Source organism: Silurus aristotelis (assembly GCF_946808225.1).
Source record: "Silurus aristotelis genome assembly, chromosome: 8".
Taxonomy (NCBI): domain Eukaryota; kingdom Metazoa; phylum Chordata; class Actinopteri; order Siluriformes; family Siluridae; genus Silurus; species Silurus aristotelis.
Genome location: NC_139581.1, coordinates 31270796 through 31283295, shown reverse-complemented (window position 1 = coordinate 31283295; position 12500 = coordinate 31270796). Strand labels below are relative to the sequence as shown.

The window sequence follows — 12500 nt, the reverse complement described above, 5'->3', positions numbered from 1 at the left end:
ATGCAGAGAGAACAGAAAAGCAGTAAAAGAGAGATGGAGCTGAAAGATAGAGAGAAGTGGATTAAAGTTAGACGAATGACACAAATTAGAAGAATTTATATTCTTTATATAACATTATAATAAAAACTGTATATTTTATAGAGTGAACTGCTTTTTAATTCCACTGGAGATCTACATTCTGTCCCTTACCTTTAAATTTAACACTTTAGCTCTCAGACGGGGCTGAGGCATGAGAAATAATACTAAACGACTATAATCATAAAAACACAGCTCTGTCAAATCCTGTACTCTGATTGGTCAGAAGGTGCTGATTAATAAAAAGGTTTTAACGATGCACACACACACACACACACACACACACACTCACACTATGTTGTCTTCCTGCAGATCTCTCCTCATACCCTCATTACCTGCGTGACATCATGCACACTCGGGTCTGTGAAGCTCGGCTGCGTGAGGCCGAAAGCAGCGTCGGTGTTGACCTTTCACCTCCGGCGGGGTTACCGGGGTTACCGGGGTCAGTGTCGGACACGCTGGGGTCGAGCATGTGCAGCCTGGAGGAGACACACTCCCTGCTGCGTGACCTCAGTCGCTGTGGCGACGACCTCACCGCCAAGATCCTGGGCGCTCTGCATGGCAGGGAGGACCTCTTTCTTTTGGCCCGCCTCCAGAGGGTGGGGCAAAGGCGGGGCCATTTGTTTTCTGAGACCTTTGAAGACAATGACACACCTTGCAAGGACTGCAGGGGCGGGGCTTGGTGCACAGCGGAATATTCCGCACGGAGGAAAGTTTCAGACGTTGCGTCGTCTGGCGTGGTGTCACTTGACGAGGAAGATGGAGAAGTAGAAGCAGCAGAGGAAGACGCCGAAGAGGAAGAGGAAGAAAGACAGCAGTGAGCGTCGCCATATTGTTTTGACCACACCCCTTCTGTTTGGAATGTTGGATTCGGCATGTTTGTTTTAGACTCCGCCCCCTTTTATTTGCGTACAGTGGTGTGGACTCTATAGATTTATCATTTTATTAAATTTTTCAAACAGCGTCTCAACAATCTTTTCTGCAGCGGCTTGGAGGAAGAGGCTAAAAGATGAAACCCGAATCGAAGTAAAAAAACACGGAGGAACAAAAGAATGAAAATTTTCTTCTGCATGTGACGCAAGTGTGAATGCTCGAGTGCTCGGGTTTGCACCCTCCGGTCCACTTTTGCACGGTTTTGTGAATCCTGGCTGTCCTGTTTAGCTCCGCCCCTTTTCCCTCACAATCTCAGGCCCCATTGCATTCTGGGTCCTGGGTGTGCATCCTTTGGGCATGGCTGCTTGCTATGGAAACTCTTTACTCACTTTGCTAAACCGAGCCGCTGTCACCCTCAGCGCAGAGAAACAAGAACTTTCGCAAACGGGGAATGTTTGTACTGTGACCAGGAAATGTTTTCAAACCAAGCATCAAAAACTACTGTTTTCTTTCTGGACTTGTTTTGTAATCACTCAATATATGATGATGATGATGATGATGATCATGAAGATAGGATCACGGTATTGATTTAACCGATACAGAGTGCGGATTTGTGGAGAAGAGGTTTCGGGGGTTTGTGGGAAAGTCGTTCTATTTTTGTACGTGTGATTTTTGGCAGTGATTTTTTTTTCCGTGAGCGTGTGACGTGTCAGAAATGATCTTCTTTCATGTGACAAACACGTTTCTTTAATCGTGTCTTTGGGCCTGAATCATTTCTGAGAGGAACAATGTGACCATGTTAGATCTGCTCTCTCTCTCTCTCTCTCTCTCTCTCTCTCTCTCTCTCTCTCTCTCTCTCTCTCTCTCTCTCTCACACACACACTCACTCAGAGAAACGTCTAATTTTTTTTCTTTATTCTCCGGAAATGTCAAGAACTGTCTCTCACACACACGCAGGCTAATTTTGTTTGCTGACAGTCGTTCTCTCGTTGCCATGGTGATCCTAAGTTCCCTTGGACAATGTATGTTTGTGGATTCTGATTGGCTCTGAGAGATAGGTGAAATCCCGCCCAAGTGTGTACACATATTGGACACGAACCCCACCTGTGTGCGTGTGTGTGTGTGTGTGTGTGTGTCTTTATAATGACCTACTAGAACACTCTATCGCTCACAGGTTCCTGATTTCTCCACGAGTTCAATGTTTACAGTTGAGTGAAAAAGTTTGTGCACCCTTCAGACAAAAAGATTCGTCTTTACCTGCATTTAAACATTTTATTTTTTTTTCTCTTTTGGCCACACCCACACAACTCTATAAAAAAAACGACATTGTGTGTGTGAAGATGAGGGGGCGCACAAACTTCTCCACCCAACACTGTTCTACAATAAAGAGATAATGTTTGGAGTGCACTATTATTCCTGCTCACTGCTGTAATACTGTGACCGTGTATTTAGCTCTTTGTGGGGACCGAACTGTCAGCTGTGTTGATTTTGACTGTGTTTAATCCTCATAGAGATCTGTGACGTTTTTATATCAGATACACACTAACTATAAAACCCACCTGTGTGTGTGTGTGTGTGTGTGTTTGTGTGTGTGTGTGTGTGTGTGTGTGTGTGTGTGTGTGTGTGTGTGTGTGTGTGTTGGATATCATGCAGGGCTTTTTGGCACCTCAGGAGATTTAACCACATCGTGCCTTTAACGTCGCGCGTGCCATCGTTTCTATAAGTAACTTTACCGCTAATTATATTTTAAAGTTATTTTTTTTTAAAGTCTTTTTTATGTATTTTCTTTCTTTCTCCATCCCTCTCTCCCTCTCACTCTTTTTTCATCAGAATTGTATAGTTTTGTGGGTGGGGCTTCACCCCATCACCCAGCTCTTCTGTGATTGGTGGATTGTGCTGCCTGTCATAGTGACAGAGTGGTTTTATTTTGTCAGTTACACCAGTGGCCTCGTTACCCACAACTGGGTCAACATTGATCGCATGTGTGTGTGTATGTGTGTGTGTGTGTGTGTGTGTGTGTGTGTGTGTGTGTGTGTGTGTGTGTGTGTGTGTGTGATGGTGGAGTTGTGTCCAAAATGTCTATCCATCTAATAGAAAGAAAAGGGGAAAAAAGCCTCAACTCAGTTTTATCAGTCTTAACTGTTCACACACACTCTTACTTAAGACTTCCTGTGACCCTCTGTGGTCTCTCACACACACACACACACACACACACACACACACACACACTCACACACACACACACACACACACGCACACGAACATGAACAAAGTGCAAATCTCCTGATGAAAAATGACGACTAAAAACTCTCACTTTTCTTTCGTTGTTTTTTCTGTTTTTCTTTTTATCTTTGTTTTTATTGATTAATAAGAAAGTATTGAATGCTTATTTTAAAATATAACGACTTTCTTTCTGCATCTGCCTTGTTTTATCAATAAACGTGTCAATATGACTCTTATTTTTTCACGTGGAGCTGTAACGACGAGCGGCTGCATCCCAATTCCGAGACCCTTGTACACGAAACTAACAGAGGGCTGTGTCCCAATCCATAACCAACAGTAAGGGTGAGAACACTACCAAATCAGTGATGCAGAACAAGACAAGGTCGTGTCCCAAATAGCGATAGAGATAAACCAAGTGCTGTGTTTTAGCGACTGATCACAGTAAATGAGGGCTGTGTCCCAATTCTTTGGGGAGCAGTAATGAACAGTCTGACCTGTTGGAAAGGGAGGGCTGTGTCCCAATTTTGACAGACAGTCTTTAATTAGTGATTTACATTTTTAGCGGGATGTGTTCCAATTACTCTCTGATACAAAGAGATGGCTGTGTCCCAATCTGTAATCATCAGTAAGAGAAGTTTGTGATCCAAGTATTAATCAGCAGTAGTGTAGGATCAGTCAGAGAGGGTCGTGTCCCAAATCAGTAACCAACACATAAGGAACAGAGTGTTTCAATTAAAATAAACAATGACATTAATTGAGGGCATTGTGTCCCAATAAGTCTTTAACATTAACATTAATAAAAGGCTGTGCTTAATTTGTTAACCATCACTAAAGGAAGGTTCTGTCTTAATATTAAATAAAAATAAAGCAGAACTCATTAACCAATCAAAAGATTGCACTTCAACAAGAGAAGGTTAAATAAAAAGAGAGCTGTGTTTCAATGAAAGATGAAAGTAAATGTGGGCTGTGTTCCAAACAGTGACAGAAGGTTATGTATTCAAAACAGTGGCCAGCAATAAAAGTGGGCTGTGTCCCAATTCTTTTGGCCAGCAATAGGGAACACTCTGTCCCAATCAATGCCTTATGGAACAGAGATGGCTGTGTCCCAATTAGTGACATATTAATAGTGGGCTGTGTTCTATTTAGTAACAAAGAATAATTACCAGATAAAACCATTCTGATGGTGAAGCATGGTGGTGGAAGCATCATGCCCAGTGTTCTCCTGGTCCTTTTGGCTGGGTCTGTGTCTAATCCCCTCACAGATGTAGGCGTGGTTCCGTCTCATTCCGTGGGTGATAACAGAGGGAGCGGCGCTCTGAAGGAGCTGCCAAAACGGAGATGGATAGAAGTTTGTCCTGTTTTTATTTGGTCCATTGGTCTTCAAGATGCTGAGATCTATCTCTCTCTCTCTCTCACACACACACACACACACACACACACACACACACACACACACACACACACACACACAGAGCTCCACTCCAGTCTACTCATTTCAGGAATTGTATGTATGTTTGTGTGTGTGTGTGTATGTGTGTGTGTGTGTGTGTGTGTGTGTGTGTGTTGGGGGTAAATATTTATGCACACACAACTTTTCATAGATTTTTCTCCAAATTAATATTATAAGATTAATATTTTGTGAAGATTTCTGATAAGAAATTGTGCGATTCGGGAGGCAGAAGTTTGTAGATGTTAAGATGAATGTTGAGATGACCGTGGAGGAGATGGTGATAGTCAGTTGGTTCCTGTGTATCTCTCGCTCTTTCTGAAGAGCTTTTTCCACGTCTTATCAGCTCTCAGGTTATTCCGAGAGCTCTGATGCCAGGAGCGAGGCCATGTATGGAGACAGGAAGAGCAGCTTTCAGACCCACAATGCACCGGGGCACGAGGTTAAATAAGACGCACAGAAGTTCTCCAGCTCTGATATTCAGCATCATGAGCTCTCTGGCCGGCTGCTCTTCCTGTCGCTCGTCCTCGTTCCGTTCTTCTGCGAGGTACAGCTGCAGCAGCGTCACCTCCATACAGACTGAAGCGTCTTCTTCTCCACCAGATCCTCTCTTCATGCCTTTCCTGAGAGAACAGAGAGCGACACGTTTTGGGGCTCATGAAGGCGATGAAGACTCGTTCGGAGGTTACCAGGGAGACAGAAAATCCCACTCAGAGGGTTACCACGGTGACTGGAGCCATGGAGACGCACACGGTGAGACGTGGTTTTGGTACGTCTGACCGAGGCAGAGGAGATATTTAAAGCTGATGAGAATCAATGGAGATGATAAGAAAAGGTTTCTGTGATATGCTTTATAATGATGTATATTTCCACAGGAGTGTAGAACATCAGCATCAGTGTAGACCTTCACCTCCAGATAAGTTATACAGGAGATGATCTCTCCGTCTGCAATGTTTCTCTCCAGACCACATTCATCAGAGTATAGACTCCAGTCTGATCATTACATCATACAGAGAGGGAGAGAGAGAGAGAGAGAGGGGGGGGGGTGATAGAGGGAGAGGACAGAAATTTAGAGGATAGAGGATAAGAGAGAGAGAGAGAGGGGGGGGGGTGATAGAGGGAGAGGACAGAAATTTAGAGGATAGAGGATAAGAGAGAGAGAGAGAGAGAGAGAGAGAGAGAGAGAGAGAGAGAGAGAGAGAGAGAGAGAGAGATAGAGATAGAGGGAGAGATTTGAACAGTGGACTTAAAAAAAAAAGTGTGTGGGTGTGTGGAGTAATTTTCTTTAAATCCACTGTTCAAATCTCACTCTCTCTCTCTCTCTCCCTCTATCTCACTTTGAAAATTACTCTTTTATTTAAGTCCACTGTTCAAATCTCTCTCTCTCTCTCTCTCTCTCTTGCTCTCTTGCTCTCTCTCTCTCTCTCTCTCTCTCTCTCTCTCTCTCTCTCTCTCTCTTTCCCCAACTTTATCTCTCTCTACCCCTCTCTCTCACTTTGAAAATTAAAGTGAGCCAAAGGGTAAAGTAAAACAGAGACCTGAAACCCCTGATAATAATAACAATAATAATAATAATAATAATAATAATAATAATAATAATAATATTATATATTATTATTATAATTATTATTATCATCATCATCACTAATATCAGGTGGAAAGTTGGAAACTAATGAACATGTCACGTGTGTGTGTGTGTGTGTGTGTGTGTGTGTGTGTGTGTGTGTGTGTGTGTGTGTGTGTGTGTGTGTGTGTGTGTGTGTAGGAGTAATCTGGGTGGACGGTGGTTATTACATGTCAGTCGATTTGCGCCTCATGACATTGTGGTGATGGCCTTCAACAGCAGCATCGTTATTCACGCTGAGAAGGTGTGTGTGTGTGTGTGTGTGTGTGTGTGTGTGTGTGTGTGTGTGTGTGTGTGTGTGTGTGTAATAGAAATCAATCAGTGTTTGAGTCATTAATATCATTCTATTAAAAAAACAATGTGCTGAGAGTCACATTCGAGCCTTTTTACATAAACTGAGGTGATTAAGTAAAGAATCTTGTGATAAAAATGATAACAGGAACATTATAGAAACTGAAGTACATGTGAAGGTAAATACTTTTGTACTTTTACTCAAGTTTATGATTAAAGGGACACTGTATGTATGTATATATATATATATTTATAGTAAACTAACAAATAAACAGCCAAAAGTTTTGATATTAAATATTTTTCCCTACGAAAATGTGACGTACTGTATATGAAGTGAATAAAGTGATGGTTTAAATATAAATATGTTGTACAGTGTGAATATTAAAGCCGTATCTCTGCAGCTCGGAGAAGACGGTGGTGTTATTGACAGATTTACCCACAAGTCTTTGCTGCCGGAGGACATGGACCCTCTGTCTGTGAGCGGGACTCTGATGCCGGACGGCGTGCTCGTAATCAGTGTGAAAAGCTTGTCTACATCCCTGTCACATCCCTGACCACGACTTAAATAACCAAAACACACACACACACACACACACACACACACACATGATAACACACATATACAGGGCAACAGAACAGTAAGAAATTTTGAACTGACAGTGTGTGCTACTGTATTATTACAGTTAGCATTAGCATTGTGGATAAACTTTATTAATTTGTGTTAAAGATTAGCATTTTAACTGTAATCATAATATCATTTAAATACAACCCCATAGCAGCTACATGTAGCGTACAGTTAACATTCTGTCCGTGATATTCTACAGATGTTTGCTAATTCCTGATTATCTGTAGACCACAGATGTGTTTAGCTGTGCTTCTGGGGTTACTTTATTACCTCAAAACATGTTAACAATGCTAAGCAGGGAGCTGGTGGTGTGAGCATGATGGAGAAGAACTCTTTCATAGGGTTTTATGGGGTGCTTTTTTTTTTTTTTACAAACCGCAGGACATTGTGTTTATTATTGTGTGTATGTTTATTAACTGTCTAGCCGTAATCATCCTGACAGATATAAATCACACGTCATTTCTACACACGTCAGTGCCGTGTCTTCTAAAATAAAGCCTCTACACTAAACACATCATCCTCCTCCTCCTCCTGCACTCTGATTGGTCAGAATAAGTATGGGATTTGTGTAGAATGTCAATATATATTTTGGATTAGATCACATCATATCAGATCAGAGGTTTGTATTCCGCACGTCTGAAACACGTCTGCCCTTCCCCCATTTCTGTCTGAACAACAATCAGACTGAACCTGAACATTAACCTTTTCAACTTCAATTTATACATTAATACACCCTGACCTTCACACACACACACACACACACACACACACACACACACACACACACACACACACACACACACACACACACACACACACACACACACACACGTGAGCCAAAGGGTAAACTAAACAAAGAGACCTGAAACCCCTGATAATAATAATAATAATAATAATAGTAATCATCATCATCATCATACACACACACACCGCGTATCTGATAGCACAGAGAGAGAGAGAAATACAGGCAAATGGACAGACAGACAGACAGACAGACAGACAGACAGACAGACAGACAGACAGACAGACAGACAGACAGACAGACAGACAGACAGACAGACAGATAGATAGATAGATAGATAGATAGATAGATAGATAGATAGATAGATAGATAGATAGATAGAATCCAAGGAAGAGACTGATAAAGATGAATATATACAGACAGGCAATTTTACCAAAATTAACACATTGGTAAAAAACAAACAGAAAAACAAACACACACACACACACACACAGACACACACACACACACACACACACACACACACACACACACACACACACGTGAGAGTGCTGTTTAAACAATAAAACTCAGGACACAGAACAAATACAAAAAATACACAAAAAAAAAAAACTGAACATTTTAAATAAATAAAAAAAGTGGAACAAAAAAAGACAAAAGAAGTTGGTATTTATGTTAAATTATCTTTATTCATCCCTGATATAAAACAATCCTTTTGAAGAATGGGACGTGTGTGCGTGCGTGTGTGTGTGTGTGTGTGTGTGTGTGTGTGTGTGTGTGTGTGTGTGTGTGTGTGTGTGTGTGCGTGCGTGCGTGTGTTTGTAGTGCCAGAGGTTTTACTGATTCAGAATTCCCTCGGCCTCAGTGCATACTGTAACATCAAGTCTTTACAAAAATAATGTCATCTATCTTTCTCTCTCTCACACACACACACACAGACACACACACACACACACACAAAAACAAACAGGCATTATTGCACATTAATTTTAAGATTACAACATTAACAGAAAAATAGTTCCTATTGCTCCGCCCCCTTGTCTCTCACTCCACCCCTTGCTCCGCCCACATGCTCTCTCCTCAGGTGATTGTTAATAAATGCACACTATGATTTATTGAAAACACAAAAAAAGACGACTAAAGAAACAAAATAAAATCCTGGTCATGATTATTTTAATGTCCTGTTGTTAAGACAGGAATAAGGGGCGGAGAATCGGTTGCTATGGTTATCCGAGTGCGAGTAAGAAGGAGTGTGATGGTAAAAAAAATAAAATCATAAATGTGCATCAGTGTGGATCATCAGTAAATGTACAACACTTTCTAAATAGATGATATCAGAGATGTTTCAGGCACTTTGTCAGATATTTCATGGCAATGCTAGCTAGCACATTGCTAATATGTTTTCCTGGATTCATAAACACAAACAAACAAACAAATCTGATCAGGTGGTTCATTAATATGTGATTATTCCAGTACTTAATATGTAAGGAGGCAAATATATTACATCTGTAAACCTAATACCATAAAACCTTACTTCATAGCGATATAAGGCAAGTCCCGCCCTCTACCCCACCCACACACGAGCCTATTGGTCAGAGGGAAAATCATAGACAACAATCTAAATAAAAATCAACATAATTGATTAAACAAACAAACAAACATATTAATATATAAATCTCTGAGACAAAAACATTTACCACATCAAATACAGCAAAAAAGTTGCGTCCGTCTCGTTTTTTTTTTTTTGTTGCTGCTCAAGAAGATTTGTTTAGAAATGAAATACAGGAAAATATTTTGAATTTTCCCGAAGATTTTTCCGTCGTCGAGTTTTATGAACTCACAAAGACACGTTTCCTACACGTGAGTCAGACGCTTGCTCAGGTTAGATCGTTAGACCTCATATGTTAAGATCAGCTAGCTAGAGTTATAATCAAGGAGTGTAGTTAGTGTATGAGTGAAGACACGTGCGCACGTGGACACGTTTAGGGCCACGGCGCGAATCAAGAAAACACAAACAGGTTAATTGATTAATTAACACTAGTCTGCATGTCGACGATTAAGCATAACAAAAATATATTTATAATTGCACTCGCGCTATAAGAGTGTTTACGGTTGTTCCCTCGATATTTTTCCTTCAGAAAAACGTAGACGTTTCTGTACCTGTAAAAGTAGGAGGAGTTTCAGTGGAGGGTCAGTTTTCTTTGATGCTACAGCAGTACGACTTAAAAGGGTTTATTTTAATGGCAAAGTCCTCAATCGCAAAACAAGAAGGAAGTGCAAACATCGTTTCGTTCCTAAAACTAATCTCAGGGGGCGTTCTGGTGTGACTGTAGTGCACTAGGTATCTACAGCACCAGGAGTTTGTACTCTAGATAGGGAACATGTGTAGTGAACAGAGGAACATCACTGCAGGGACTGAAAACCAGGTCTTTGGCTAATCAGTGCTCACTGAAGACTATCAGGAGAATCTGAATATTGGAACAGACGGTGAAACTCCACCAGGTACATGAACTCCATTAGGTTTAGACCGAATATCCAGTTCCAACTCCAGAAAAAATAGACCTGAAGTCTGAACGAGAACAATAATTGGAAGAACCAAAACGTGATGAAACACTCATGAAGAATCTTAAAACTTTAAGACCTTATGAAATGATAAAACATGTGTCCAAGAATTATTCAGCAGGTAACATCTGACTTCAGCAAGTGATCGATGAGAATAAGCAACTGTGAGTCCAAAACCTGGACAGGTTCCTCAAACACTTGGTGCTCTGAAAACGCTCATAAATTGACAAATGTAGCTTCTGCAAATCTTACATGAAATACTGTTTATTAGAAGACATCTAACCCGAGAGGTGAGGGACCTGAATATCATCCTCTAAGAGGAAAAAGCAGAACTTGGATATGATGATGATCTTCAAAAAAACCTTTAAGATCTTAGATCTACGAGATCTTGTAGAATTCTGGAAAGTTTAGTGGACTGGTTGCTCAAGGAACAAACTTTCATTCTCTTTAGATGAGAAAACCACAAATCGACAAAATCTACTAGAATGAGTAGGTTCTGCTGTAGGTTCCTGAAGGAGCATAATGGCATTTGTAAAATCATTTGTTTCATCTACAGACTAAATGCATAGAAGGTCCTATTATATCCTTGAGATCTTACAGCAGCTCTTCAAGGAGGTCATTAAGCAGGATATGGGAAATACTTCATCTGGGTTCTGCTTGCAAAAGACCCCTGGAATACTGAAACTTAAGGTATGAGGCAACTATTCAGCATGAATGGAGTTGGAGAAGCTGATTGGAATGGAATATCCAGGTCATTAGGTTCATCAGATAAGATGGGTACAAGACTTTAAGGAAGACAAAAAAATGTTAGATTCTTCAGATCAAATAAAGGTCCTATAAGATGCTGCAGCTTTTTATATTCAGCAGGAAGTCAGAGTCAAAGTATGAGTCAAGACTAGGTTCTGTGTTTCAGTTTTTAAAAGATGATGAGACGCAGTTCTCTGAGGAACACATCTAAAGAATGTTGGATTCTTTAGACCAAGAAAAAAAGGGTTATATTAGATGCTGCAGATCATCCGAAAATGAATACTGAGCAGAAGGTCAGAACATTTGATCTCACAGATGATGAGATACAGATGGGTTTCTTGAGGAACATATCTGGAAACTGGAACTTCATGTAGGACACGTGACAACAAAAGGCTGGAATGTAAAAAATACATTTGAATTTACAAATAATTTACACCAGTAATGGGGGGGTGGGGGGGATTTGTTAAAAGAGCTCATTAAGAACAGTGTAAATATCTTAAATATAAATATCGCATGGCTCCGTATCAATAACGAGCTTCAGGAAGCTTACGAGAGAAAAACCTTGTGGCCATAAAAGGAAGACAAAAGTCAGGAGGAAGAACGAGACAGGAACAGGATGGCTTTGGAATTGTTCAGGAAGTGTTAGCATTAGTACGTCCCTTTTTATCGAAACCAGGAAGTAAAATCAGTGCAAAAGAAGTGGGACGTAAAAGATCACAGAACAAAACTTTCCAGAAGAATCCCAGAAGTGTGCAGCTTTTCAGCTTTCGTAGGAAAAAAGAACATGAGTAAATTATGTGACTTTTTTTCGCTTCCTTTTTTGTGGTGTTTTTGTTCACTGGGATTTCTCGTCCGAGTCGGAGGGCTGCTGGTCTCTTGGCAGCGTCATGTTGGTGTGACGGTTCCACAGTTTGTGGAGTTCGGTCCCCTCTGCGTCGCTGCTGCTGGTGCCGCTATCCCTGAAGCTGGCCAGCGGGGGGCGCACCTTCACCCCCTTCACCGTCACCGAACCCTCAATGGCTTTACGCAGCTACAACACCGGGAACGTTTCACACACGTTAGCACACACACACGTTAGCACACACACACACACACACACACACACACACACACACACACACACACACACACACACACACACACACACACACACACACTTTCTACATTCCCTCCCATCATACTCAGCACATCACATGACCATGTCACACCCTGATCGTTTTTACTGTTTCCTGCTTTTATGTTCATGTTTTTATTTATTTTTTTAATTGTATTAATTTTCTTTGTATTTTTT

At 41.0% G+C, this 12500-nt stretch overlaps 3 protein-coding genes across 6 annotated transcripts in view; 2 read left to right on the top strand and 1 right to left on the bottom strand.

Moving 5' to 3' along the window:
* fam131ab (family with sequence similarity 131 member Ab) overlaps positions 1 to 3407 on the top strand; it is a 9411-nt gene extending 6004 nt beyond the window's left edge. For 2 of the 3 annotated variants that reach the window (XM_083549132.1, XM_083549131.1), the window contains exon 5: positions 388 to 3407. In XM_083549132.1, coding sequence (XP_083405258.1) covers positions 388 to 896 — 509 coding nt within the window. In that variant the 3' untranslated portion in view covers positions 897 to 3407. The remainder of the gene's footprint in view (positions 1 to 387) is intronic. The other variant, XR_014534772.1, reaches the window with a different exon arrangement.
* A 1620-nt stretch (positions 3408 to 5027) lies between these two features.
* hspb12 (heat shock protein, alpha-crystallin-related, b12) lies at positions 5028 to 7672 on the top strand. Its single transcript, XM_083549140.1, is given in 4 exon segments — positions 5028 to 5371; positions 6384 to 6413; positions 6416 to 6486; positions 6935 to 7672. Coding segments are annotated over 4 exon segments (582 nt in total). The 5' UTR covers positions 5028 to 5043; the 3' UTR covers positions 7088 to 7672.
* An 897-nt stretch (positions 7673 to 8569) lies between these two features.
* The window catches only part of clcn2c (chloride channel 2c), a 43921-nt gene continuing 39990 nt past the window's right edge, over positions 8570 to 12500 (bottom strand). For both annotated transcript variants that reach the window (XM_083549107.1, XM_083549108.1), the window contains exon 23: positions 8570 to 12239. In XM_083549107.1, coding sequence (XP_083405233.1) covers positions 12045 to 12239 — 195 coding nt within the window. In that variant the 3' untranslated portion in view covers positions 8570 to 12044. The remainder of the gene's footprint in view (positions 12240 to 12500) is intronic.